This window comes from Sceloporus occidentalis, unplaced genomic scaffold (genome assembly GCF_023333645.1).
Source record: "Sceloporus occidentalis isolate IW3139 unplaced genomic scaffold, rSceOcc1.0.p SCAF_1, whole genome shotgun sequence".
Taxonomy (NCBI): domain Eukaryota; kingdom Metazoa; phylum Chordata; class Lepidosauria; order Squamata; family Phrynosomatidae; genus Sceloporus; species Sceloporus occidentalis.
In genome coordinates this window covers 71,807,777-71,834,711 of record NW_028316981.1, presented here as the reverse complement: position 1 = coordinate 71,834,711, position 26,935 = coordinate 71,807,777, and the positions used below count along the sequence as shown (strand labels likewise).

Here is a 26,935-nt window from a genome sequence, read left to right as displayed (position 1 = left end):
TGGGCAAGTCACACTCTCTCAGCCTCAGGGGAAGGCAATGGCAAACCTCCTCTGAAGAAATCTTGCCAAGACAACCCAAAGATAGGTTAGGGTCGCCATAAGTTGGTAACGACTTGATGGCACACAGCAATAGCAAGCCGGATTCACCTGGCCCCTAAGTGTGTGTGTGGGGCACAACAGGCTTTTAAAATGTATTTGAATGCTAGCAGGTAGTCTTGAGTGCTAGGGAATCCTGGGAAACGTAGTTCGAGCTCTCTGACAGAGAAGGCTCAATGTCTCACAAAACTACAGTTCCCAGGATTTCTCCCTGGCACTGAAGCCAGGGCAGTTACAGAACGCTCTCCAACTGGGCTCTGTGGTTTTGGAGACCATGGGCCTGGTCTGCCGTTGCTGGCTTCCTTTTGGCTGTGTGCGCATGCGCGCAATTCGCGACCCGGCGCGTTGATATGACGCAGCGCGGTGGGCGGTGCTATGGTCGTGAGGGGTTTCTGTGTTGCGTGTTGAGGGGGGGACAGAGGGAGCGAGAAGGAAACCGAAGGGAGAGCGCGCGCGCATTGGAGGGGGGGGAAGGCAGGGGCGTGGCTAACGTTCCTAACGGCTGCGGGGGGGCGCTGGAGGCGGAGTGGGCGGGGCCTGGGCCCGGTCATGGCGCTGAGTCCTGACCCAGGGGAAGATGAATAAGGGCTGGCTGGAGCTGGAGAGCGACCCCGGTGAGCAGGGAGGGAGGCAGGGAGGGGACCCTCCCTGAGGGTAAGGAGGCGGGTAGGGGAGGAGGAGGAGGAATAAAGGACTCCCCCCCCTTTTATTTTTAACTTTGCAGGAGCTGGGTTATTATTATTATTATTGTATTATTATTATTTCTGTATTATTAAGAATGCTATTATTATTACTCTGTTATTAAGCTTTAGCTGTAAATTTGCACGGTTGGTCAGTTAAGGATAGAATAAAATAGGATAAAACAAAATAAGCCTTAATATTATTATTGTTATTGTGTTATTATTATTATTATTATTTAATTATTAATAATGTTATTATTATTAAGCTTTATTTATAAAGCACTGTAAATTGACACAGCGCTGCACATACAATCAGTTAAAAGTAGAACTAAATATAATCAGCCTTATTTTTATTATTATTATTGTATTATTAATTATGTTATTATTATTATTATTAAGCTTTGTTTATAAAGCACTGTAAATTGACACAGCGCTGTACACACACTCAGTGAAAAGTCGAATAGAATAAAACTCGCCCGCCCGCCCGCCTGTGGTGTACATTCTACAAAAATAGTTTGTCAAGATACACATTAATAATATTATCATTGAATAATAAAATATAGCAGCTCATAAATAAAAAAGATAAACCTGCAGTATCAATCCAGTGATGTCTGGGAAAGCTTCCCTGAACAGTATTGTCTCTAACTCAGCTTGAAAGCTGGAACCGTGTTGTTGTTGTTGTTGTTGTTTTATATGCTGCCTTCCCTCCTTCCAGAACTGGAACTCAGGATGGCTTGCGACAGTGGTCTTAAACACACTGCAGAAATAATCCAGCTTGAGACCTCTTTAACTGCCCTGGCGCAGTCCTAGGCAATTCTGGGGACTGTAGTTTTGTGGGACACTGAGCCTTCTCTGTCAGAGAGAGAGAGAGAGCTCTGGTGCCATAACAAACTGCAGTTCCCAGGATTCCCTAGCACTGAGCCAGGGCAGTTAAAACGGTCTCAACCTGGATGATCTCTGCAGTGTGTTTTGGACCAGTATTTTGCTCTAATGTTTTTTTTTTAATTCTTTTAATGATTAGTCTGTTTAAGTATTGTAAGAATTTAATTCTGTTTTGACGTATCACTTTTATATATGCTTTTGACTGTACTGGCCTTTTTAATGTTGTGAGCAGCACTGGGCCCCAGTTTTGAGGAAAGAGTGGGATACAAATAAATATAATACAGTTACGATACAGGAGGTATTGTGTTGTGCCTTCTGGTTGTTTCTGACTTATGGCGACGGGGTTTTCTTGGAAAGATGTGTTCAGAGGGGTTTTTGCCATTGCCTTTCCTGAGGCTGAGAGAATGTGACTTGCTGAGGGTCACCTGGTGGGTTTCCATGGCTGAAGGGATTTGAACCCTGCTCTCCAGAGTTATAGACAAAAGCTCAAAACATTATGCCACACTTGTTTGTTGTTGTGTGCCTTCAAGTTGTTTCTGACTTAAGCAGCCCTGTCATAGCATGGTATGCTTAGATGGTGTTTGCCATTGTCTTCCTCTGAGGCTGAGAGAGTGTGACTTGCTCAGGGACACCCAGCGGGTTTCATGGCCAAGCGCAGAATCGAACCCTGATCTCCAATCATAGTCCAATGCTCAAACCACTATGCCACTCTGGCTTCTTTAGGAACAATATTCTATCAGGAATAGAAAGGCTAAACAATTTAGTTGCACAAATCCTGTTAGCCATTGCTGCCCTAAAAGCAAATGTTGTGTGCCTTCAAGCCTTTTCTGACTCATGAAGACCCTAAGGCAAACCTATCAGAGGATTTTCTGGGGTTGAGAGTATGTGACTTGCCCAAGGTCACCCAGTTGGTTTCATGGCTGAACCAAGAATCGAACCCTGATCTTTTGCAGTCCAAGACTCAAGCCACTATACCATGCTTGCAGACATTATTAAATTAGCTTAAATCATGTATCCAGTTATCACGTCTTTCATCATTAGTCTTCTTTATCCCTTCTGTACTAGAGATAATGCACCTATTTTCCAGGGCTAGGGAGATTTCTGTACTACTTTCATGTGCATATTCCAAGTATGAATTTGACTACCCCAGAATATGCCAGACTCAAGAAATATCACCCAGCCCCTTTTACTCTGTATCAGACTTGGACTACAGATCTTGGTTTGAATTCTTACTCATACTGCAAAGCTCACTGCCTGAAACTGAGCTTCTCACACTTTCTTGCCCTAGCCTACCACATAGTGTTGCCCTCTCCATGTACATTATTGTGGGGTTTTGAGGAAGAATAGAATGTACATGGGGGAATTTACTTTAGGTTAATTTAAATGAAATGTCAGGATTTACCCTCTGCCAAATACACATGATTAGCAAGTAATACTTTTTTATATCCTTTTCCAGGGCTCTTCACACTCTTAGTAGAGGATTTTGGTGAGTATGATGATAGTCTAATGGATGAACCCGTCCTGAGCTCTGTCTCTCATACGCTAACTCTTGTTGTATCTTCCTACAGGTGTTAAGGGGGTGCAAGTTGAAGAAATCTATGATCTACAAAGCAAATGTCAAGGGTAAGCTACAAGCATTTCTATGAATTAGAGAGAACCAAAATATTTTTCTGAAGTTGTGACTTGTTCCCACATTTGTGAATGACTGTTTCAGTGTTCTGTTACTGCCCTAAAGGAAGTGCCAAGAATCTTTAGAATGGGGTGGTTGTTAATGATGAGTGCCATAGCAGGTTATAATTGGGAAAGAGATTCAAGAAAAGTAGTCTTTAACATGTATTGTAAAAGTAAACCATACCACAGTGCTGTTGCATTCAGATTGTTAGTTTGTTTGATGATAATGACTTTTATAGAAAGTTCTAGAGTTGCTTGAGGTTCTGTCCTACCACATGCAAACTGCTGTGAACAACTGTGCTCCAGGCCCTCTGCTGCAACACAGAGTAGTACAGATTCAGTGAGTGATTAGGTGATAGTTGAGTGGGACAAATGTAGAGACTGATAAATTCCCAAATGGCTGGTAGTATGCTCAGTTGTTGTCTGAGTATCCAACTGCCTGTATTTGGGACCATCTAGAGAATTGGTGAGGAAGGCTGGAATGGGAATATGTTATGTGGCTGTATTGGCTTTGTCTGCATTTTACAAGCTCCCTGTGATTGCCAGTTGTTGACTAAATGAGTAGAATTTTCAGGCTAGAGAATTGTTCACATTACTTCAAAAGGGATGCAGCTCCACTCTTGCTCTGGTGTTTCCATTCTTTTTACCAGGCCAGTCTATGGGTTCATCTTCCTTTTCAAATGGATTGAAGAGCGCCGCTCCCGACGGAAAGTCTCTACTCTGGTAGATGAGACATCAGTGATTGATGATGACATTGTCAATAACATGTTCTTTGCTCATCAGGTAAGCAGTTATGGATGAAGAGAAAACAGTCTCCACAATTGGGTAGAATAAGAGCAAAATATCTGATCCTTAGTGCCGCTCTGCCACATGCATTATTTTCTGTGGGGCTTGAGCATAGGCGGATTTTCCCTTATGCGGGAGGATCTCCTGCTTAAGGAGAGGGCCCACTGTAACTATTTTGTCCCTCTTGCTGTGGCCTGTTCTTATGATGCAGGGCCAAAGTGCCAACTGTCTTTAGGAAATGAAGCCAGTTCCACATTGAATCTAGGCCATCCTTGCTTTAAACCACATTAAAAAGATTTACCTTTTGCCCTGGATTTTCCAAAAAAAATCCAAAGTACTCTGAAGTGACGCTGGGTGGCTGTCTACACATGCATCCCACTGTGCTGCCCGGCATCACTGCCACTGCCTCAAGTCTCTCCCATTGAGGTCACAACAAAGCACCCAGGTATGTGATGGATGCTGGAGGCCTTGTATTTGATCCCAGAGGGAGCAACTTGTACCAGCAGTAACAGTGCTAAGCAGTACAGTGGGATGCATATGTAGACAGCCACTTGGCATCAACCTGAAATGTGGAGGTGACAGGGAGAATTTTGGACAGGTTTAAGGCCATAATACTTTGAGAGTAGCCTGGAATATTCTGGCTGGTATAGACCCACCCTGATAAAAAGAAATTTCTAGCATATTCTTTTATGGAGTCTAGTCCACTTCATCAGATGCAATGCATGGGCTAGAGCAGGGATGGTGAACCTTTTACAGACTGAGTGCCCAAACTGTAACCTAGACCCCACTTATTTATTGCAAAGTGCCACGTTCGTCTGGCTTTCTAGTAAGAAACTCTGGCAAACTCTGCTAGGGCAACAGCATGTGTGCCCACAGAGAGGGCTCTGAGTGCCACCTCTGGCACGCGTCACATAGGTTCGCCATCACTGGGCTAGAGTGAAAGTTTGTTATAATTTTTTTTCAGACTCAAAAGATGCTACAAGATTCCCTTATATCTGTTTATACTGAAACAGACTTTCCGGTTTAATTTAGTTGCAGTGTCCACCTTGATTTTGAGTTCTGAAATGTTCAAGAAATGAGTGCATCTGTTAGGCTGCTTAGAAAGATATCATGTTTTCTTGTAAACTGAAGTATCATTTGATTGCTGCTATTGAATGCTGTTCATTATTATTCCCATTCCAACTGACATCACTGAGGAATGTATTTCTATTTTGCATTTCCCCCCATAAACCTTTGTTCTGTATGTAAACAGTGCTGTTTATTCATACATGCATACACATTCATTCTTTCTCTCTCTCATACATCTACATACACACATACATTCTTTTCAATCATATATAAATAACATGATTGAGATGGATCTGGGTTTGAGGAGTGTCATTGCATTGGATGCAGTGTTTACTCTTTGTTTACCCTGTGATGTGCATTCTTAAATGATTTTTGTCAGTCTGATTTTCTAGTAATGGCATATTGATGTAATTCTGTAGTCTGAGCTGTGAAGGTTGATCTCTGTAGAGCTGACAAATAGATGGGTCTTGCAGCAGGAGATGAAATTCAATGGCCTATTTATTCCTTTTAGTTATGTATATTGCATTTTTGATACTGTATGTGTTTTATGTTTTGCTCTGTAAGCTACTCAGATAATTTCTTTGATGAGAGGCTATATATGTTTGATAAATAATAGAATAATAATTACTTTGACATCACAATTTTCATAGAATAATAGAATCGTAGAGTTGGAAGAGACCACTAGGGCCATCCAGTCCAACCCCCTGCCATGCAGGAAATCCAAATCAAAGCATCCCTGACAGATGGCCATCCAGCCTCTGTTTAAAGACCTCCAAGGAAGGAGACTCTATCACCCTCTGAGGGAGTGCATTCCATTGTCAAACAGCCCTTACTGTCAGGAAGTTCCTCCTAATGTTCAGGTGGAATCTCTTTTCCTGTAGCTTGCATCCATTGTTCCGGGTCCTGTTCTCTGGAGCAGCAGAAAACAAGCTTGCTCCCTCTTCAATATGACATCCTTTCAAATATTTAAACAGGGCTATCATATCACCTCTTAACCTTCTTTTCTCCAGGCTAAACATCCCCAGCTCCCTAAGTCGTTCCTCATAGGGCATGGTTTCCAGACCCTTCACCATTTTTGTCGCCCTCCTTTGGACACGCTCCAGTTTCTCAATGTCCTTTCTGAATTGTGGTGCCCAGAACTGGACACAATATTCTAGGTGGGGCCTGACCAAAGCAGAATAGAGTGGCACTATTACTTCTCTTGATCTAGACACTATACTTCTATTGATGCAGCCTAAAATAGCATTGGCCTTTTTAGCTGCCGCATCACACTGTTCACTCATGTTCAACTTGTGGTCTACTTGGACTCCTAGATCCCTTTCACACGTAGTTTCATTCAGCCAGGTGTCACCCATCCTATATCTGTGCATTTTATTTTTCCGCCCTAAGTGCAATACCTTACATTTCTCTGTGTTGAATTTCATTTTGTTAGCTTTGGCCCAGCTTTCTAGTCTATTCAGGTCATTTTGAATCTTGATCCTGTCCTCTGGGGTATTAGCTATTCCCCCTAATTTGGTGTCATCTGCAAATTTGATCAGTATGCTCCCAATTCTGTCATCCAGGTCATTGATAAAGATGTTGAATAGCACTGGGCCCAGGACAGAGTCCTACTACTTTTTTGCATAGTCTAGTTGGTTGTTTGGTTGCTTTGCTTTTCGTATTGTATGTAAATGTTTTCTCTTTTTATATAGTTGATTCCCAATTCTTGTGCCACACATGCATTGCTGAGTGTCCTCTTGAACTGCAGTAGTGTGGATCTGGGGCCTACTCTGAGCCGAATGAAGGAGTTTACCAAAGGATTTAGTCCAGAGGTATGGTGTGGCAGTGTGCATGGAGACTTGAGTCAAGCTGAGATCATTGTAAGCTGCTGATATCCCATAGTACTTTAGTAACATCTTTCTTGGTGCCAACCTTTTTTTTTTTTTTTTGCCACCTTGGTCTATTCCCCTCTTCTTGTTTGCCCTTATGATATAAGGAAGCTTAACTGTATATGTATATCATTTTGTACTGAAGGTCTATGGTTTAATAATAATAATAATAAAATAATAAAATATTTATTTGTATCCTGCCTCTCCCGTTTGAAGATTGAGGTGGATAACAGTAAGGAAAATTTTAAATACAAAGTCACAGAAAAAATAATGAAACATTATTATTACTATTATTATTATTATTATTATTGCCCTTATTATTTAAGGAAGCTTTAGTGTCTATGTGTATCATTTTGTACTGAAGGTCTATGGTTTGAACTGCAGTAGGGGGCACCTATTCAGACAATAGACCATTAGTGCTGTGTCAGTAGTATGGCTATGAAGAAGGAGGGGTTAGATGTTTGGGAACTGGAAATGTTGCGGTGAGGCATTTGCACCTAAGGTGATTTCCTCCTTTCTTCAGAAACACAAAGTAACATGGAGTGTATGCAGGTTGCAATAGATTTTTCTAATAATTCCTAATAATTGTTCCAATGATTTCCACACACAACCTATAGACAAACATGGTACATAAGTATTTTGGGTACTTGCCAACTTCTTGTAAGCTGCCTTGGATTCAGTGCTAGAAGATATGTGGGATATTAAATAAATTCAAAAACTAAAAAATGAAGTACCACAACAGGAGATGGCCTTTAAAAAAAGTTTGGTCAAACAATGGTTGTAGTTTCACCAGAAAACCCTTATGCATATAAGGCTGTGTGAAAGCAGGCATCTAGCCAGCAAAGTAGAATTCTGGTTGTGCCAAGGCAAGGATGTGTGTTTTCTTTCTTTCTCTACGTGGCGGGAAATATATTGTAAGTGTATGGGGCAAAGGCACTTTCTGAGGTGATAGGAGATGATTGTGTAAATAAAACTGTATCTGATTCTGATAGAATTTGTCCTCTCTTCTTGTTTTGTTTCTCCATCACTGCCACCCACTCTCATAGAGTAAAGGTTATGCCATTGGAAATGCCCCAGAACTGGCCAAGGCACATAACAGCCATGCTAGGTAAGTGAGATGGTCACAGAACACAGTGTATTGCGAAGCAGACTACATATGCTCTGACAACATATGCCCCCTCCCTGATCATCTTCTGTCGGCAGGTAAAGACTTTTTATTTGAACAAGCATTTGGTGACAAAGTGGCTATATGGAAAGATCTTTAATGAGGTTCGTGTGCTGCATTGTTTTTAACTGTTGTTGACATGATTTTAAATGCTTTTATGTTTTAATAATAGTGTTTTAACCCTGTTTACTACTACAGTACAAGGTGTTGGTTATCACCTTTAAAGCCCTAAATGGCTTGGGTCCAAACTATCTTCGGGACCGCCTTCTCCCCTACAATCCTCCCTGCGCACTCCGCTCCTCTGGGAGAGGCCTACTTCAGCCACAAAAATCTAGGCTTTCGACTACCTCCCAGAGGGCATTTTCCATCGTCGCCCCCAGACTGTGGAATGGCCTGCCGGATGAGATCCGTCTGCTTACATCCTTAGACAGCTTTAAAAAGGCTGTTAAGACAGATCTCTTCCGGCAGGCCTTCCCAGAATAGAGAACCCGGCCTTAGAAGAATGTCTGGGAAAGATACTGCTGATCCCACTGATTGTTTGCGGGTGTGATGCTGCTGACTTTTTGGTCAGTTTTTAACTTGTATGTTTGTTTGTGTTTTTTTTTTTGTGTGTGCCTTTTTAATACTGTATTGGATGTAATACTTTTTTAAGGAGGGGAGGGTAGTAGGGATTTTATATGTTCTGTATTTTTAACTTTGTTAGCCGCCCCGATTGTTCTCAGAGGGGCGGGATACAAATAAATTCTATTATTATTATTATTATTATTATTACATTTTAATTCATGTATTTGTTTTGACTCCTATGTGAACTCCCGTTCAGAAGAAAGGTGGGAGATAAATAAAATAGAACAAATAAATCAAACATGAATACTTGTTTATTTGGCAGGCCAGAGCCCAGACATTTACCAGAAAAACAGAATGGGATCAGTGCTGTGCGGACAATGGAGGCTTTTCACTTTGTCAGTTACGTTCCTATTAAGGGACGACTTTTTGAACTGGATGGGCTGAAGGTTTATCCCATTGACCATGGTAAGGGACCCCGTCACCTAAACTTTTATCTTACCAGAGTGTTGAAAATGTCATCTTATGTTAGAAACTGTTTTGAATAATCAGTGGTTCAGTAGTTTACATATAACAACATTTTTACATGTTAACCCTGTTGTATTAACCTCTTATTTTAATTACTCTAACAATAAGTTGTATCTAACAAGACTAAAGTTGGCCATCGCTGCTGTTCTGAATATATCTTTTAAATACATTAATTTAATTTAATTTAAAATTTACAGCATATTTAGGATTGGGGTTGTTAAGTATAGCATATAAAATGAAGGGAGTTAATAGCAGAGAGGGAAAAAAACATTCTGTTGGTTATCCATGTCTGTCTAGCAGCAACTCAGATTTGCTCTCCAGAGGCTAATATCAAGTTGAGGTAGCAACAGAAGAGTAAAATACTTTCTACAAATATGTGCAGTATAAATTAAATGTGTTTTAGGGCCAGAGGTCTTTCAATATCTGCTTGTTCTTCTGTGAATCTGCCTGCACACTCTTCTCTAAATTTTCAGCTGCTGAGGTGAGAATGCGACTTTTGATGGTGCCCCACCTGTGAATTACTTTCCATATATATATATATATATGGTGTCTCAGATTACCAAGTATACAGTTACAATAGATACCGTATATACTCATGTATAAGTCAACCTCATGTATAAGTCGAGGGCAGTTTTTGGATCCAAAATCATGGATTTTGATATGACCCATGAATAAGTTGAGGGTCAAACACTGGAGGATGTTACAAAAGATCTAAAGGGGGAAACAAAGCACCACTTCCCTCCCTATATATCTCTCTCTGGACATCTCCCAAGCATCAGTCTCAGCATGAAAAAGGGGAAACAAACCTTGGCACACACACACACACTCTTCCCCTTACAAAACCACACTTTGGCCTGTTACAGACAGCCAAAATAAAGCTGCTTCGAGTCACAGTGGAGGCATGGTGTTTCAATGATGCATGCGTCCTAAGAGTCCAGAAGCCACACCAAAGCCACATTCCAGTCCTTAGGGCTGGAGCGTGGCTTTGGTGCGACTTCTGGACTCTTAGGACGCATGCATCATTGAAATACCATACCTCCACTGTGACTCGAAGCAACTTTATTTTGGCTGTCTGTAACAGGCCTTTCTCTGCTTTCCACCCCAAGGACTCCCAAGGATCAGGGCTTGCCAAAAAAAGAGGACAGACCCCACTCTTTCTCTGCTCTCCACCCCAAGGAACCCCAAGGATCAGGGCTTGCAAAAAAGGAGGACAGACCCCACTCTTTCTCTGCTCTCCACCCCAAGGACTCCCAAGGATCAGGACTTGCAAAAAAGGAGGACAGACCCCACTCTTTCTCTGCTTTCCACTCCAAGGACTCCCAAGGATCAGGGTTTGCAAAAAAGGAGGACAGACCCCATTCTTTCTCTGCTCTCCACCCCAAGGATCAGGGCTTGCAAAAAAGGACAGACCCCACTCTCTGCTCTCCACCCCAAGGACTGCCAAGGATCAGGGCTTGCAAAAAAGGAGGACAGACCCCACTCTTTTTCTGCTCTCCACCCCAAAGACCCCCAAGGATCAGGGCTTGCAAAAAAGCAGGACAGACCTTTCTCTCTCTTTGCCTTTCAACCCCAGGATTTCCAGGCAAAACGGGGGGGGGGGGGGGGGGGGGGGGACAAGCCAGGTCATATAATGTGTTTGTGTCCTTTGACTCAGCAGCAACTTGTTAGCTCTGGCTGCGTGGGAAGGCTGAGAGGGAAAAAAAGACACACACACACACACAGGGAGAGAGGAGGAGTGCGTGCGCCGGGGCTTGAAACAGGGAGCTCTTACAAGGCTACAGAGGAAGGTGGGCACTTATTATTTCAGGAAATTTATAAGCATAAACTCATTGCCCCATCTAAAAGTCTACCCATGATTTTGGAGTCCATTTTGGGGTATGCATTTTTTTGACTTATAGTCAAGTATATACGGTAATAACTATAGCAAATGAAAACTAATAATCTTTGACTTTGTAATCTAAATAAAGAAATTTAGGAATGATGGCAAAGAGAAGGGGGTTAAGCAGGATGATAGAGAAGGGTAAAATCTTAGCTATTTTTTCATACTCTTATTTATTTGTTGAATAATTTCATAGTCCGTAGGAAGGACTGGATCATGATTAAATAAGGGCAATGGACAAATAGCAAGTGTCTTACGCGCTAGGTACTAATATTTTGTTATGGTTACATCTGCATTGCAAAAATAATCCAGGTTGATACCACTTTAACTGCCATGGCTCAGTGATACGGCCTCCTGGGATTTGTAGTTTGGTTTGCTACCAGAGGTTTCTGACAAGGAAGGGTAAATGTCTCACAAAACAACAGTTCCCAGAATTCCATAGTACTGAATCAAGACAAAGTATTGTTAACCTGAATTATTTCTGCAGTACGGATGCAGCCTATGTATATTTTCTTTGGCTTTGTATGTGAATATCTGATTCTTTTGACAGTGAAAGGGGTTTAGGTATGGAATAGAGTTAGAAAACACTAGGCTATAATGACAGTAATCTCTCTCTCTCTTAAAAAAATAATTATCTGAATTTGTTTTTGGGTGCAGTTAGCCCTCCATATCTATGGATTTTATTTATCCATGGATTAAACCATTCACAGCTTGAAAATATTTTTAAAAATATATAAATTCCAATAAACAAATGTTGATTTTGCCATTTTTTATCAAGGAAACCATTTGGGACTGGAGCATTCATGGATTTTGGTATTCACATGGGGTCCTGGAAACAAACCCCAACAGCCTGGATTATTTCTTTATACACATCTTACACTTGCTGTTTCTTGTTTTTTCAGGGCCCTGGGCAGAGGATGAGGAATGGACAGATAAAGCCAGAAGAGTTATCATGGAGAGGATTGGACTGGCTACAGCAGGGTGAGTGTCTAGATCAGTGGTTCTCAGCCTGTAGGTTGTGACCCCTTTGGTGGTTCAAAGACCCTTTCACAGGGGTTGCCTAAGAATGTCAGAAAACACATATTTCCAATGGTCTTCGAAACTGAGGTTAAAATAGTTTTATGGTTGGGGGTCACCACAATATGAGGAACTGTATTAAAGGGTTGTGGCATTAGGAAGGTTGAGAATTGGTTTAGATCCTTTTTTGGGTGAAAGGTTGGCTATATGTTATAATAATAATAATAATAATAATAATAATAATAATAATAATAATAATAATAATATTTATATACCGCCCTTCCAAGGATCAGGGCGGTGAACAGCATAATAAAATCAAACAATACCACAAGTTACATAACATCAAATACAATCAGATATACAAATACATCAATAAAAACAATTTTAAAAACCCCTTTAGCCAACCTTCTTGCCCGCTAGGAGGAAGGGAGGCCAGCTGGAACTTCAATCGGGGAATGCAGCATGGAATAAGAAGGTTTTTAAGTCCCTTCTGAATTGAGCCAGGGAGGTGGCCGAGCGGAGCTCTGTGGGCAGCGTGTTCCATAGGGCCGGGGCGGCGATGGAATATGTCTTCCTTGTTGTAGAGGTTAGCCTGGCCCCTGGGACCCTAAGTAGTTGCTGCCCAGAGGTTCTGAGGGTGCGGGGCGGAATGTATGGGGAGAGGCGGTCATTCAGGTATCCTGGGCCCAAGCCATTTAGGGCTTTATAGGTAATCACCAACACCTTATACTGTGCCCGGAAGCGAATAGGCAGCCAATGCAGGTCTTTTAGCACCGGTGTAATATGGCTGGCCCTGGAAGTACCAGTGATCAGCCTGGCTGCCATATTCTGTACCATCTGTAGCTTCCGGGTTTGGTATAAGGGTTGCCCCATGTAGAGTGCATTGCAGAAATCCAGTCTCGAGGTTACCAGAGCATGTACCACAGTTTCAAGGTCCCTCTGGGCCAGGTATGGGCGCAGCTGGCGAATAAGCCGAAGCTGATAACAGGTGCTCTTGACCGTCGCATTCACCTGAGCTGTCAGGTGAAGCAACGAGTCAAGAAGCACCCCCAGACTGCGCACGGAGTCCTTCACAGGAAGCGTGATCCCGTTCAGGACAGGTGGAACCACCGCCATTCCTGGACCAGGGGAACCTATCACAAGTACCTCCGTTTTCTCTGGATTCAGTCTGAGTCGGTTTTCCCTCATCCAGCCCATTACTGACTCCAGACAGGCCACGAGAGGAGAGACGCCATCCTCAGTCACTGCATCAGTCGGAGACATACAGAAGACTATTTGGGTGTCATCAGCGTACTGATAACCCCGCGCCCCATGTCTCCGGATGATCTCTCCCAGCGGTTTCATGTAAATGTTAAAAAGCATGGGAGACAGAATGGCTCCTTGAGGGACCCCAGTTATGAGGGCCCTCTTATCGGAGCACACGTCTCCCAGCTGCACCATCTGGAACCTCCCAGAGAGGTAGGACCGGAACCACTGGAGCGCAGTGCCCCCGATTCCCACCTCTGCCAGGCGCTCCAAAAGGATACCATGGTCTATGGTATCGAAAGCCGCTGAGATGTCCAAGAGCACCAACAGGGACACGCTCCCCCTGTCGATGCCCAGACGGAGATCATCGACCAAGGCGACCATGGCCGTCTCGACCCCGTAACCCGCCCGAAAGCCAGTTTGAAATGGGTCCAGATAATCCGTTTCATCCAAGATCGATCGAAGCTGGAGTGCAACCGCCCTCTCGATCACCCTCCCCAAAAATGGTAGCAGCGAGACTGGCCGATAACTACTATGTAACAGGGGGTCGGGGGAGGGCTTTTTTAGTAAAGGTTTTACCATGGCCAATTTTAAATCAGATGGAAATTGCCCCTCCCTCAAAGATGTATTAATAATCCGGCGTAGCAAACCCGTTACTGCCGGTCCCCCCTGAGCCGCTAACCATGAGGGACAGGGATCGAGAGAGCAGGTTGTCTTCCGAACACTTCCAAGGATCTTGTCCACATCATCAGTACTTACCAACTCAAACTGATCCAGTTTAATGGAGTCCACGGAGGCTCTGGACGCCTCTACCCTAGGTTCTGCTCTAATGTCGGCGTTAAGACCTTCGCTTATCCGAGAGGTTTTATCCGCGAAGAAGTTGTTAAATTGGTCACAGCAGGCCTTAGAAGGTTCAAGGATCTGGTTCAGGGCAGGAGGGAGCTGAGTTAGCTCCCTGACTACCCTGAACAACTCTGCCGGACGCGACTCCGCGGACGCGACACGAGCACCATAGAACGAGTTCTTAGCTGCTCGTATCGCCTCTCCATAGTCCTTTAACAGTTGGTCTAGGAGAGCCTTGTCGTCTGAGCGAAGGTGTTTCCGCCAACGGTACTCTAGCCGTCGCAGTTCCTGCTTCCTTGCCCGGAGATCTTCCGTATACCAGGGCTTACGCTTGGAAGCGGGTCTGAGAGGGTGCTTGGGAGCGATACTGTGTATAGCCCTAGAGAGACCGGTATTCCAAATACCAGTCAGGGCATCAACAGAGTCGCCGTCACTTCCAACCATGTGTCCCTCTAGAGCTTCCTGGAACCTCTTGGGTTCCATCAGCCTTCGAGGGTGGACCATCCTAATAGGTCCGCCTCCCCCGGGGGGGATCTGGGTAGAGACCTTGATTTTTGCCTCCACCAGGAAATGATCCGTCCATGACAGGGGGGAAATGTTAGTTATTTCCGCCCACGGATTTTCCGCTTCCGAACAGAAGATCAAATCAAGAGTATTACCCGCAAAATGCGTAGGACCCGAAATCAGCTGGGACAGGCCCATGGCCGCCATGGTATCCATGAATTCCCGAGCCGCACCGGATGGAACATAGCTGGCCGTGAGGGAGATGTTGAAGTCACCCAGGACAAGTAGCCTGGGCGTCTCCAGCATCAACTCCGCGACCAGCTGTGTCAGCTCGTTAAGGGAGTCCGTTAGCGCACGGGGTGGCCGGTACACCAACAGAATCCCCAGACTGTCCCTAGCCTTCAGGGTCAGGTAAATACACTCGATATAGGAAGTCTGTCGGATGTGGTTCCTGGTGAGAGACAAGGTGTTCCTATGTATCAAGGCCACACACCCCGCTGCCCACCTAACCTGGGCTGGTCCTTCACCGAGAACCCAGCAGGCAGGGCCTGAGCCCACACAGCATCTCCCTCAGGCCCAAGCCAGGTCTCGGTAATGCAAGCCAGATCGCAATTATAATCCTCCAACAGATCATGGAGGATGTGGGACTTGTTGTTAATCGATCTGGCATTGCACAGGAGCAGCGACAGGGTTTGTGGCACGGTTGGAGTGACCCTCAGGTCCCTTAGGTTGGGAGGGGGACCGGAAGGAGAGATAGATATGACGCATCGATCTCGCCTTCCCCTGGAACGCAAGTCCCTTCTCCCACCGCCATACCTCCCCCTGCCCCACACTACCTCAATGGGAGCTCCGCTCGTATCGATGTTATCCCCCCCCTCCCCTCCCCAGCCCATGCATCCCCCGCATCCATAACCTCCCCCCACCCTTCCCCAGCAATTGAAAGAGCAGAGGTTAGCCACTTCAGGCATCCCCTGCTCTAAGGCTAACATCTACACAGCCTCCTTAATCCTGCAAAAATGCGCAACTGCACAGTTGTGACGCTGAGGAGTCCTGCAACAGTCCGTGGGCGGCCTCCCTGGGGCGGTGCGCAGATGCGCACCTCCGACACCCCAGAGAGAGCCGCCCGGCAGCAGCAGCGTGGCCCCTGGCCCAAAGTCCGGCAGGAAGGAGGCGTGGTGGAGGAGGAGTCCAGGCAGCTGGCTTTCAGCGTGTCGCTGCCACCGACACGCCCCTCGCTCCGCCTTCCCCCCAGGTGTCCCCAGCTGGTCCTCCGGAGCCGCCTCCGAGCCGCAGCAAAAACAAACTGGAGTCCTCCAAACATGTTCAATAAAATAAATAAATAAATAATAGACCAGCCAACATTAAATAATAAATAAATAAAAACTTTATTTATATACTGCCTTTCCTATGGATCAAAGCGGTTTACAATATAGTGGGTATGTGACACATGTCACAGTACAGAACAGTAGAATACCTCACTAGATACAAATTCACAGTTTCCTAAAATCTAAGCCATATCACAATCATTAGTTAGGACTGTTTGACAATTTGGGAGCTCTGCTTAAAAAACCTCCCCCAAACCCTTTTCTTTGATGTTGTGTTCTGAAAATCCTTTTTTTGAAGGCTTTGCTCTTGACCTAAGACCTGCTGTACCTTGTGTACAGAATACCTAGAATGAAGCTTATTAGCAGGTCCAATAGTGCAGTGCCTCAAACTCTAGTGTTGGATTGGCTTTAGTGTGTTGCAGGGGTGGATTCTGCTGCAGATACATATTTAAGATCTGATGTTGCCTTTCTGCAGTGAGCCATATCATGACATCCGCTTTAACTTAATGGCAGTGGTGCCTGACAGGAGGGTGAAATATGAATCCAAGCTGCAGATCTTGAAGATGAACCGGCAAACTGTATTAGAGGCTTTGCAACAGGTAAGAGTGGAGGAGTCAGCCCAATGGTTAGATCTCTTATCCTGGTTGTTTCTGGTTTTCAAGAGGAGAGATATTGCAAGAAAAGAGATTCAGCCTAAACATTAAGAAGAACTCCTTTGTTGTAAGAACTGTTTAATAGTGAAGTGGACTACCTTGAGGGCTGGAATTTCCTGTCTTTGGGGGTCCTTAAACAGATGTTGAATGGGTGTCTTTCAGGAATGCTTTAGTTGTGTCTGCCTGCATTGCAGAGGTTTGGACTACATGGCCCCTGTGGACTCTTCTAACTCAAAGATTCCCTGTTTAGTTCTGATATTGTGCAACACTACTGGAGCTCTGGGTTGTGAACAACATTTCCACACTTTGGAAACTATAGAAGGAGAACCCAAATTATGTATGTGTCAAGGATAGACAAAAAAGTAAAAAATATAGTCACATCCCTCAGAGCCTCCAAAGTAGAAATAGAATAAGTGGGCCTTGCAACTTATCACAGGGTTTTCTTAGCAAGATTTTTTCCGAAGAGGGTTTGCCTTCATCTGAGGTGGAGAGAAAGTGATTTGCCCAAGGTCACCCAGTTGGTTTCCATGGCTGAATGGGGAGTTGAACCCTGGTGTCCAGAGCTGTAGTTCAACACTCATACCAATACTCCACACTGGATCTCTGTAGTATATAGAGCTTCACTATTTTGAACAATGGGCATCTGCCCTAGTGACATCTTGTTCATTTTTCGTTTCATCTTTTTAATTAGTATTTAACTTGCAGCCCAACCATTCTGCTTGCTGTCCAGAATGAATGACATGTGGTTTATTTATTTACCAGTAACCAAAATATTTTTGTCCGACCCTCTATCATGATAGCTGAGAGCATCATACAATTAAAACAGTATAAACAATTTAAAACAATTGCAGATAGCAATCATTTTAAAAAGCATATTAAATAGATCACTGAATTAAAACAACAAAAAAGCTAAAACAATTAAAAACTATGGCCCATTCTGCACGGGCCTTTGCGCCACCCCCGTCATGTGCTAGGGGTTGGCCGAGGACCTAGCGTCCATACCGGCCTTACCCCTAGCACGTGACGGGGGCGTAAAAATGGTGGCACCCTATACACATGGGCACGGCCATTTTTACATGCCGGACGCTTAGCGTCCGCACGCCCCCTTGCCTTGCGACGTCACGAGTGTGCCTTTTGCGCACTTGTGCATGGCAAACGCAGCGCAAAAAGAAGCTGCTTTTTGCGGCTTCTTTTTCCGCTGCTGGGAAGCCTCCCCGTTTGGAGGCTGCAGCTTCCTGGAGGCGGAAATGGAGGCGGTGGCAGACCGCCACTTTCAGGCGGTCTGTAACACGCCTATGCATGTTAAAAAAAGACTTGTTCCCCCAAAGCAAGCAATGTTAATACCTATCTGGGCCCCAAGGGGAGAGCATTACATAATCAAGGTGCTACAGCAAAGCTATAGATAATATTTCCCAGGCAGAAATAATAAACCCCTAGACTATCTTCTGAAGGTCAGACCTGAACTAATCTATGTTAAGATGGCTGGTAGTTTCCCTAGTACTTGACCTAAAGGTGAAGACTCTTCTGAAATAATTGCTTGAATGAATGCCTTTAATGTCATAACTGCAGGAGGATGTAGAATGGACATACAGTGCGCCCAGTTTATATGCGGGTGCGACATACATGGCTTTCAACTTAGTTGAAGCAGCGCACCAGAAGAAACAATGGCACGCACGCCGCATGCACAAACCCCATTGTTTCCAATGGGGCTCGAGCGTACGCAGTATTTCCCTTATGTGGGGGGTGGGTCCAGAACGGATGCCCGCGTAAGGGAAGGGTCGACTGTACTACTCAAGAGATCAGATGATTATCTCTTCCTTATCTCCCAAAATGTTTCTCTGCTTTTCCATTTGTCAGAAGTCATGGAGATGGAATTTAACATTGTAGAGACCTTCATTGCTTTTCGTATTTGTGTTGTATTTTCCTTTTGTGAATAGCTTATGTTCCTCTTTTTTCCCCTCTGTAAGTTAATCAGAGTGACTCAACCAGAGTTGGTCCACACACCAAAAGCTCAAGAATCTCAGGCTTCTGAGGAGCCCAAACCAGTCAACAGCAAGACCTCTTCCGCTGCACTGGAAATAGGGAAAGTGCAACCGGTTGCAGAGAGCTCACAGGCAGGTATGAGAATATTAGAAAGTGCAAGTGTTGTATTTGATAAGACAGTGAAGGTGGGCTGCAATGTAGAGGAGCTATGCTCAGAATATAAAGTACATATGGGTGGCTGGCCAGCCAGTGTCCTTAGGGCTGCTTTAAAGTTTTACTGCAACCCCCATGACCCACCAACTAAAGCCTGGTGCAAAATACATATACCTAGAGTTGAAGAATTCAGAGCCCAAGATTATTTTTTTTCTTTTTTCACAACCAAATATGAACAGAGTTAACAGTCCTTCTGCCCCAAATTCTAGTCCTGGATATGCCAAGTGTCTTTCATTTCAGTAGTATAACTTAACGTGTGGGGGAAGTCATTCTCTGGATGGCAGGGCACATCAATCCACTGATACTGGATTCCACCCATGCACTGACTGTGAGGCAGGAGTCCAAAGTTCTAAACTGTTAACTTTTTTCTATTGGACCCAATTCCCCTTCTCAGTTTTAATTTGCAAATTACCCTGAGATCTGTCACTAAAACTTAATCTACCTTCTGCCACATCCTCTTCTAACCCCTTCCCATAGTATCCTATTGCTGCATTTTTACTGAATACAGTTTTTCTTTTGCTTTGTTGTTTGTTTGTGTCTTATCATGGAGTATAGTGGACTAAAGGAGTAGCTTCTCGGGAGAGGATGACCTTCCCTCTATGTAAAGGGGGAATTTTGTGAGGTTTTAAGGTTTTGGTCTTAGATCCACCATGTTATTAAGCTTAGGAAAAAGGCCAGTGAAGATGTAGATAACCCCCCCCCCCCCCATCAAATCACGGTAAGGGAAGGAGAAAAAGGGGGGAATAGATATGTGTGAAAGAGGGAAGGAGGAAGGCTCCATCCAGCACATTTGTCCCTTGTGTCACCGCTACATGTATAAGGTTTCCCTATCTTGAGCAAGTCACATACTCTGAACCTCAGGGGAAGGGAATGGCAAGTCTCCTTTGAACAATTCTTGCCAAGACTTAGGGTCGGCCTAAGTTGGAAACTACTTGAAGCCATACGGTAACAACAACAACAACAAACCCCGATTTGAAGCCTGAACTCATTAAGGGCCAGTTTTTACAATGGAGGCTGCTGAAGGCTAGTATTTATGGATGATGAAAATTAATGTGCACTCTGGGCCTCATCTTAATTCAGATGGGGTTGCAAACTATAGATAGTTGTGTCTATCATATAAACCTTTCCTCAAACCCCATTTTGGGAGAAAGCAGGCTATATCAACAAATCAATCTATCAATCAGTCAATCTTCCTGTTATATTAATTGGATTTGAGGGAAGGGATGATGTTCTATTTATTGAATATGAAAGTATTGCATCCTGTTTGGAGGTGTGCACTTTTTCAGTAAGTACATGCAAAACCTGGTGTAATTGCTTCTAGAGATAAAAAAAGATGTGTGTTTTGCAGGGGCTACAGAGGAGCCTGGAGGCCAGGATCCACCCACCTCAAACCAGAGCCCTCCCAGCAAGTTGAAGCTGGGCAGTAAGGCACATGTGAGCAGTATAAATGGGACACTGTCCAACCCGAATCCCATTGTGCAGAGACTTCCAGCTTTTCTGGATAATCACAACTATGCCAAGTCACCCATGCAGGTAAGTGGAGTTTGGGAAACAATTGTTCACCACCTGGGAGAGCATAATGTACATGAACTGTACATGAAGCTGTAACTTGTGGCCCCTGAGCCTCCAGGGAAAATAGTTGCTTCACAGGGAGCAAGGCGTGCTTCTGTGCTTACTTTGACTTGATTGCTGCTGCATAACTATCCCATACTTGAATAACTGCCCTTTAGAAGATCTAAAATTTACTGGGAGGAGGTTTTGTTCATGTGAGTAGATTACATTTGAAATCTGTGGAACTCTTCTCTGTACATCCTGCCAGGCTTGCCATTGTAGCTTTTGATGAGCCCCAGAAGTCTGTGCAGAGACATGAGGTTCAGGTGGTAACACAGCCAGTCACACCATGATGCAGTTCTCTTAAAAGATGGGCTTTGAGAGGGGCACTTGGTTTTCCATGATAGAATTCCTAGGCTGCGTTTTGAAGGCAGTCCTATAAAATGTATTTCAGGAGGAAGAAGATCTTGCAGCAGGGGTAGGCCGGAGCCGGGTTCCAGTGCGGCAACACCAGCAGTACTCTGATGATGAGGATGACTATGATGATGAAGAGGAAGAGGAAGTGTGCAGTACCAATACTGCCATGAGGTAACAGTTGTCTCCAGTGTTGGCTCATTCTCTCCTTGGTCCTCTGTAGAGAGAAAATAGTCTCCAAAAGGTGCAAAGTTTTCAATGTTGGTAGAAGATTATCTTTTGAAAGCCAGAATATACAGTTTTACAGGGAAGTATGACAGAATGAATTCCTGTGATACTTGGCTTTGAGCTGATGTGTAATACAATTGTGGGAGGAGAAATCCTAATGGAAGCATCCTTAACATTGCAAAACAAGGATTCTATGACTTCTCAGGTTAGAGAATTATAATTGGAAATAACTTTTCTTTCCTCACCCACTGCTAGTGCTTATCTGCCAAGGGAACAACTACACAGTTTCCTGTAACATGCCAGGATTCAGGGCACATGGGGAGATACCCAGCTGAAAATAATAAATGCATGGACTTATTAGACCATGCTTGTTGCCTGTTTTTAGCTGATTATGGAGGCTTGCCACTTTCCTCACCCTCTCAGCTTTCACTTTGCAAGCAGTGTGCATGCAAGCAGTCTTCATAGGAAGAGACTGCTCCATAGAAAGCAAAGCAAGCCTCCAGAGGAAGAAGAAATGATACAAGCCTGCTCTATCCATGCTTTCAAACACAGACGAGTTCCATTAATTCAAGGAGGGGATCTGCTGTTTCCTTACGCAAGCCTTAGGGCCAAACAAGTAGGTAATCCCAAGCGAGCCTTGTAGGCAGGAAGAACTAACCTCTCGTTGGAACTTGGCTGTAATTTGCAAGTGTTGAGTGAGGTGTCGAAAAGTGCGGGCTTCCTGAATTAAATCAAGAAAAGTATAAAATGCTTTCAGATACCATATAAACCAGCATTAGTATAAAGATAATAAACACACACAGTGATGCAGCATCAAACCAGTATTAGTGTCACCCTCCAACTTGCAAATGTGTTAAAGAATAGGGTGATGAATGTCCATTGGAGATAAACATTTTGTAAAAGGTTGGCAGCCACTAAGAAAGCTTGATTGTTGGCAATTTTCTCAAATAAAAGAAATTTGGAATAGGGCTGCCAAGAATTGCCTTTAAGAGCTTTTACCAGAACGACTACCAGATAGCAAAGAAGACTTTCCACATGGCTGAGGATTAGACACTTAGATGGTTCTCTTGAATGCAGAAGCCCTTATCTTCCCAACTACAGAAAGTTCTTCTTATTTCTTTTAAAGTAGTTCCTGTGGGTATGAGTATTACTATTACTACCGTATTTTCTGGCGTATAAGACGACTTTCTAACCCTGGAAAATCTTCTCAGATGTTTGGGGGGGGGTCTTATACGCCAGGTGCAGAAACTTCCGAGCTAGACTGGTCACCGCATATGGTGGGGGGAGCTGAAAAATGGCCGCGGAGCTTTGCTCTGGGCCCCACAACAAACTCCAACTCCCAGAATTCCATAGCAAAGAGCCAGACCTAGAGTTAACACGCTGCCAAACCTCTTTATTTCTCCAGTGTGGATGCAGCCACAGTTCTCCTCCTCCTCTGTCTCCCCCTAGATCCATCCTCCATTTCATGCTCCTATGCTCCTCGGGTTCACAGCAGCAGCAGAGGTCCTGAAAGGGGGGTAAAAAAAAGAGGCCTGGCTTTCTTTCTTTCTTTCTTTCTTTCTTTCTTTCTTTCTTTCCTTTTTTTTTTTTTTTTTTTTTTGAAAGTATTCTCCTCTGGCCCTTCTCTCACTCACTCATATGGAAGGAAAGCCAAGAGATAGGAAAGGAGGGGGAAAGGGTGGATCTTTTATTTTTAGACCCCAGAGTTGGTTTTGTGGTGCTGCAAGGACCCACCTCAATGGCGCGAAATGAGGATTTTGCACTAGAAAGGGAGGAAAGGGAGGCTGTATCCACACTGGAGAAATAACTCAGTTTGGTACCGCTTTAACTGCCCTGGCTCAAGGCTATGGAATTCTGGGAGTTGGAGTTTGTTGTGGGGTTGGGCCCACAACAAACTCCAACTCTCAGAATTCCATAGCCTTGAGCCAGAAAAGAGTTAAAGTGGTGCCAAACCAGGTTATTTCTCCAGTGTGGATGCAGCCCGAGTGTGCTGAGGGGGAAAAGACACCCCTCTCTGAGGCATCTCTTAGCCTTAGCATGCATTGGAAGAGGGGTAGTCTTATATGCCAAATATATGCCAAACTCTAACTTTTAAATGGAAAAGTTGGGGGTCGTCTTATACACCCAGTCGTCTTATACACCGGAAAATACGTTGTTGTTGTTGTTGTTGTTGTTGGGCCCGTACAGACAGGCAAAATAATGCTGCTTTGGGTCACTTTGGAGGCATGCTGTTTAAATGACACATGCATTTTAAGATACCAGAAGCGGCGCCAAATTTGCGCTCTGGTGCTTAGGACTGGAGCATGGCTTTGGCATGGCCTCTGGCCTCTTAGGACACATGCATCATTTAAACAGCACACCTCCAAAGTGATCCAAAGCAGCTTTATTTTGGCCTGTCTGTATGGGCCCATAGTTTATTTCTATAGCACTGTAAATGTACATTGATGTTTACCTTTGTGTCTTAGGAGATGTGCACACCGGCCATTAAGGCTGGCCAGGGGGCGGAGTTGGGGTGTGTGTCCATGCGGCTCCTCTGGCACTGCGTCCACATGATGCAGCGCCAAAGGAGCGCCTTAAAGCCACGGCTATTGCACCCTTTCCAGGGTGCAAAAAGGAACCACTTTTTGCAGCTTCTTTTTGCACTGCGGAGAGGAGAGATTGAGGCCGCAGTATGTGGTTGCCATGGCCCCAGTCTAGCACAGCTGGAGGTGGTCTGCACAGCCTCTTGATCTGATTGTCAAAGACTGTGATATGTTGGTCTTTTTGCCCTCCAAATCTTTCTCTTTTATCTTCTGGTTTTGGTACAGTTACAAAAGGAAGGGCCAGGTGAAGCATGAGCACCTGGTGGGGAGTGCAGATGGTCAGCTCTCCATGCTCCAGCCCAACACAATCAGTGTCCTCACTGAGAAGCTGAAGGAGACACAGAAGGACCTCTCTATTCCTCTGTCTATCAAGACCAGTGGCGGAGGCAGTGCAGTTGCAGTTGTTGCCCATTCCCAGCCATCTCCTACCCCCAGCAACGAGAGCACAGACACTGCTTCAGAGATTGGGAGTGCCTTCAATTCCCCACTCCGCTCCCCCATCCGGTCAGCCAATCCCACTCGCCCCTCCAGTCCTGTCACCTCCCACATCTCTAAGGTGCTATTTGGGGATGAGGACAGTTTGCTTCGTGTGGACTGTATACGCTACAATCGAGCAGTGAGAGATTTGGGTCCTGTTATCAGCACAGGCTTGCTGCACCTCACGGAAGATGGTGTTTTTGGGTCACTTACAATCACAGGTGAGGTTCAGGGGAAGGACTGTGGTTATTGTACCCTTGAAGCCACACCAGTCTGCTGAGGCTTTAAAGCCCCCCCCCCTACTTTTGGGCCCTGTCTAGGCCCCATGGTGAGTAAGAACAGAATGACCAGTGGATGTTAAAAATACATGAATACAGTGGGCCCTTTGTATACGCGGGGGATCCGTTCCAGACACCCCCGCATATACCAAAATCCGCGTATGCTCAAGTCCATTGTCCCTCTCCTCCCCTACTTTTTCCCTACCTGCTTCCCTCCCTTGTTCCTTTCCTACTTACCTTGTCCTCGCCGCTGCAACCTCCTCTTTGCTGCCGCCGCCTCCACAGAACCTCCTCGCCACCACGGCCGGAGGAAAAAAGCCTCCAGCCCACCACCCAGCCCTTCCGCAGAGGTGATGGTGATGGCGGCGGCGGCAGCGAAGTGAAGGCAGAGGAGCAGCGCTGGAGACCTCCTCGCTGCCTCGGCCTGCACACCTCCTCTGCCGCCACCGCGGAAGGGCCGAGTGGTGACCTGGAGGCCTCTTGGCCTCCAATAGCCCCACTTGGCCCTTCCGCGGTGGCGGAGGCATGCAGGCCAAGGCAGTGAGGAGGCCTCTGGCGCTGCTGCTCCACCGCCTCGGCCTCCCCTCTGCCGCCGCGTCTGCCTCTGCGTGAGGGCTGGGTGGCAGGCTGGAGGCTGCTTGGCCTCCAACATCCCCACACGGCCCTTGCTTGGAGGCGGCAGTGGCGGAGATGGGGCCAAGGAGGCCGCTGCCACTGCTCCTGGAGGCCTCTTGGCCTCCAGGAGCAACACCTGACCTTTTTCCCTGGCCGTGGCGATGAGGAGGCCGAGGCGGCAGAGCAGCAGCACCAGAGGCCTCCTTGCCGCTACTGCAGAAGGGCTGGGTGCCGGGGCTGGAGGCCAAGAAGCCTCCAGCCCGCCACCCGGCCCTCACGCCGAGGCAGAGGCAGCGGTGGAGAGGAAGCCTCTGGCACTCTCCTCGGCCTCCTCTCCGCCGCCCCATCCGCCACCAGCGGAGAGGAGTCTGAGGCTTGGCCTTCCGGCCTCCTCGCAACCACAGCTCCCCTGCTGCCGCTGCCACCCCAAAAGAGCCGGGTGCAACCTGGAGGCCTCTTGGCCTCTAAGAACACCACCTGGCCTTTTCACAGTGGCGGAGGCCGGGAGGTCAAGCCTCGTCTTCCTCGCCGCCACTGCAAAAAGGCCGGGTGGTGCTCTTGGAGGCCAAGAGGCCTCCAGGCTGCACCTGGCCCTTTCACGGTGGTGCCGCCGTCAAGGAGGGTGAAGTTCAGCCTCGGTCTCCTCGCTGCCACTGCACAAGGGCCGGGTGAAGCCTGGAGGCCTCTTGGTCTCCAAGAGCACCACCCGGCCTTTTCGCAGCGGTGGAGGCGGCAACGAGGAGGAGGAGGCGGCGACGGTGACCAAGCAGGTAAGCAGGGAGGGGACAGGGGAGGGAGGGAAGGTAGGAAAGGAGGGAAGGAAGGTAGGAAGGAGGGGGGAAAGAGGAGGGGAGGAGAGGGACTTTTGTCCCCAATGGCGGCACACGTGCACGTGTGCCGCCATTGAGGACAACTTCCGGGTTTGCCATGTGCATATGCTCAAATCTGCCCATGGCAAATCCACATATAAGGAGGGCCAACTGTTTAACAAAGAGGTGTTTAGGTTGGTGTCAGGCTTCTTTGTTGCAAAGGTTTTGTTCATGCTGTGATATGTAATGTTGGACATATTCATACATTTTACAAATTTAATATGCACTGAGGATCTTCCACTAGTCACAAGGAGTCAGTGTAACCTCCATGCTAGAGCAGAGAACTAGGCTGAGTCAGCAGTTCCTTTCTCATGATAATCTCTCTCCACCTCTAAAGATGTGGCTTCCTGTCGTTTGGCAAGGAAAGCCAAAAAGAGCTGTGGGGTAATCTTACATGACTTTATGGATAGACCCTTTAAGTTTTTAAAAAGTAAAAACAAAGCAAAGAAAAAAGTAATAATCAAGAAAATCCTGTACAAAAATAAAGCATGCATATAGACATAATCCCTGCTGAAACACCCAGATGTTAATGTGAACATAGCATGGGATGGTCTCAGTGGAACTCCTTTAAGAGCTTGTCTCCATGCTTTGTAAAGTTGCCTGAAAATTTTAGCTTCATGGCATGAGGTTGGGACTCATTTCCTCTGAAATCTGTGTATATAATTCTCCTGAGTCAAGAAACATCCTTATGTACAGTCCATTTCAGTAATACCCCATGCTGTTTGCTTACCTACATGCGGTTTATGCTTAATATTCTTTCTTTCTTTGTTGTTTTCATGAATACCAGATAATGGGAAAAGCTCCCTTTCCTCTAACAAAGTGAATGAAGAGGTTCAGTCAGTTGTTAAGCTAGAAGAGAGAGACTTGAATGAGCCAAATGACAGCAAGGAGAAGGCTGGAATTTCCCGGTCTGGTGATACCCCTGGTGGGGAAAAGTATTCTCCTAAAGTAAGT

General features: G+C 45.5%; 1 protein-coding gene across 1 annotated transcript in view; it reads left to right on the top strand.

Annotated features, from left to right (window-relative positions):
- The first annotated feature begins 612 nt into the window (after window positions 1-612).
- BAP1 (BRCA1 associated deubiquitinase 1) overlaps window positions 613-26,935 on the top strand; it is a 30,922-nt gene continuing 4,599 nt past the window's right edge. The window contains exons 1-14 of the mRNA XM_089524642.1: window positions 613-710; window positions 3,115-3,144; window positions 3,227-3,281; window positions 3,980-4,112; window positions 6,875-6,994; window positions 8,098-8,159; window positions 9,103-9,245; window positions 12,087-12,165; window positions 16,594-16,717; window positions 18,739-18,889; window positions 20,316-20,500; window positions 20,973-21,106; window positions 23,968-24,440; window positions 26,769-26,929. Of these exons, the coding sequence (XP_089380768.1) occupies window positions 674-710; window positions 3,115-3,144; window positions 3,227-3,281; window positions 3,980-4,112; window positions 6,875-6,994; window positions 8,098-8,159; window positions 9,103-9,245; window positions 12,087-12,165; window positions 16,594-16,717; window positions 18,739-18,889; window positions 20,316-20,500; window positions 20,973-21,106; window positions 23,968-24,440; window positions 26,769-26,929 (1,887 nt within the window). The 5' untranslated portion in view covers window positions 613-673. The remainder of the gene's footprint in view (window positions 711-3,114; window positions 3,145-3,226; window positions 3,282-3,979; window positions 4,113-6,874; window positions 6,995-8,097; window positions 8,160-9,102; window positions 9,246-12,086; window positions 12,166-16,593; window positions 16,718-18,738; window positions 18,890-20,315; window positions 20,501-20,972; window positions 21,107-23,967; window positions 24,441-26,768; window positions 26,930-26,935) is intronic.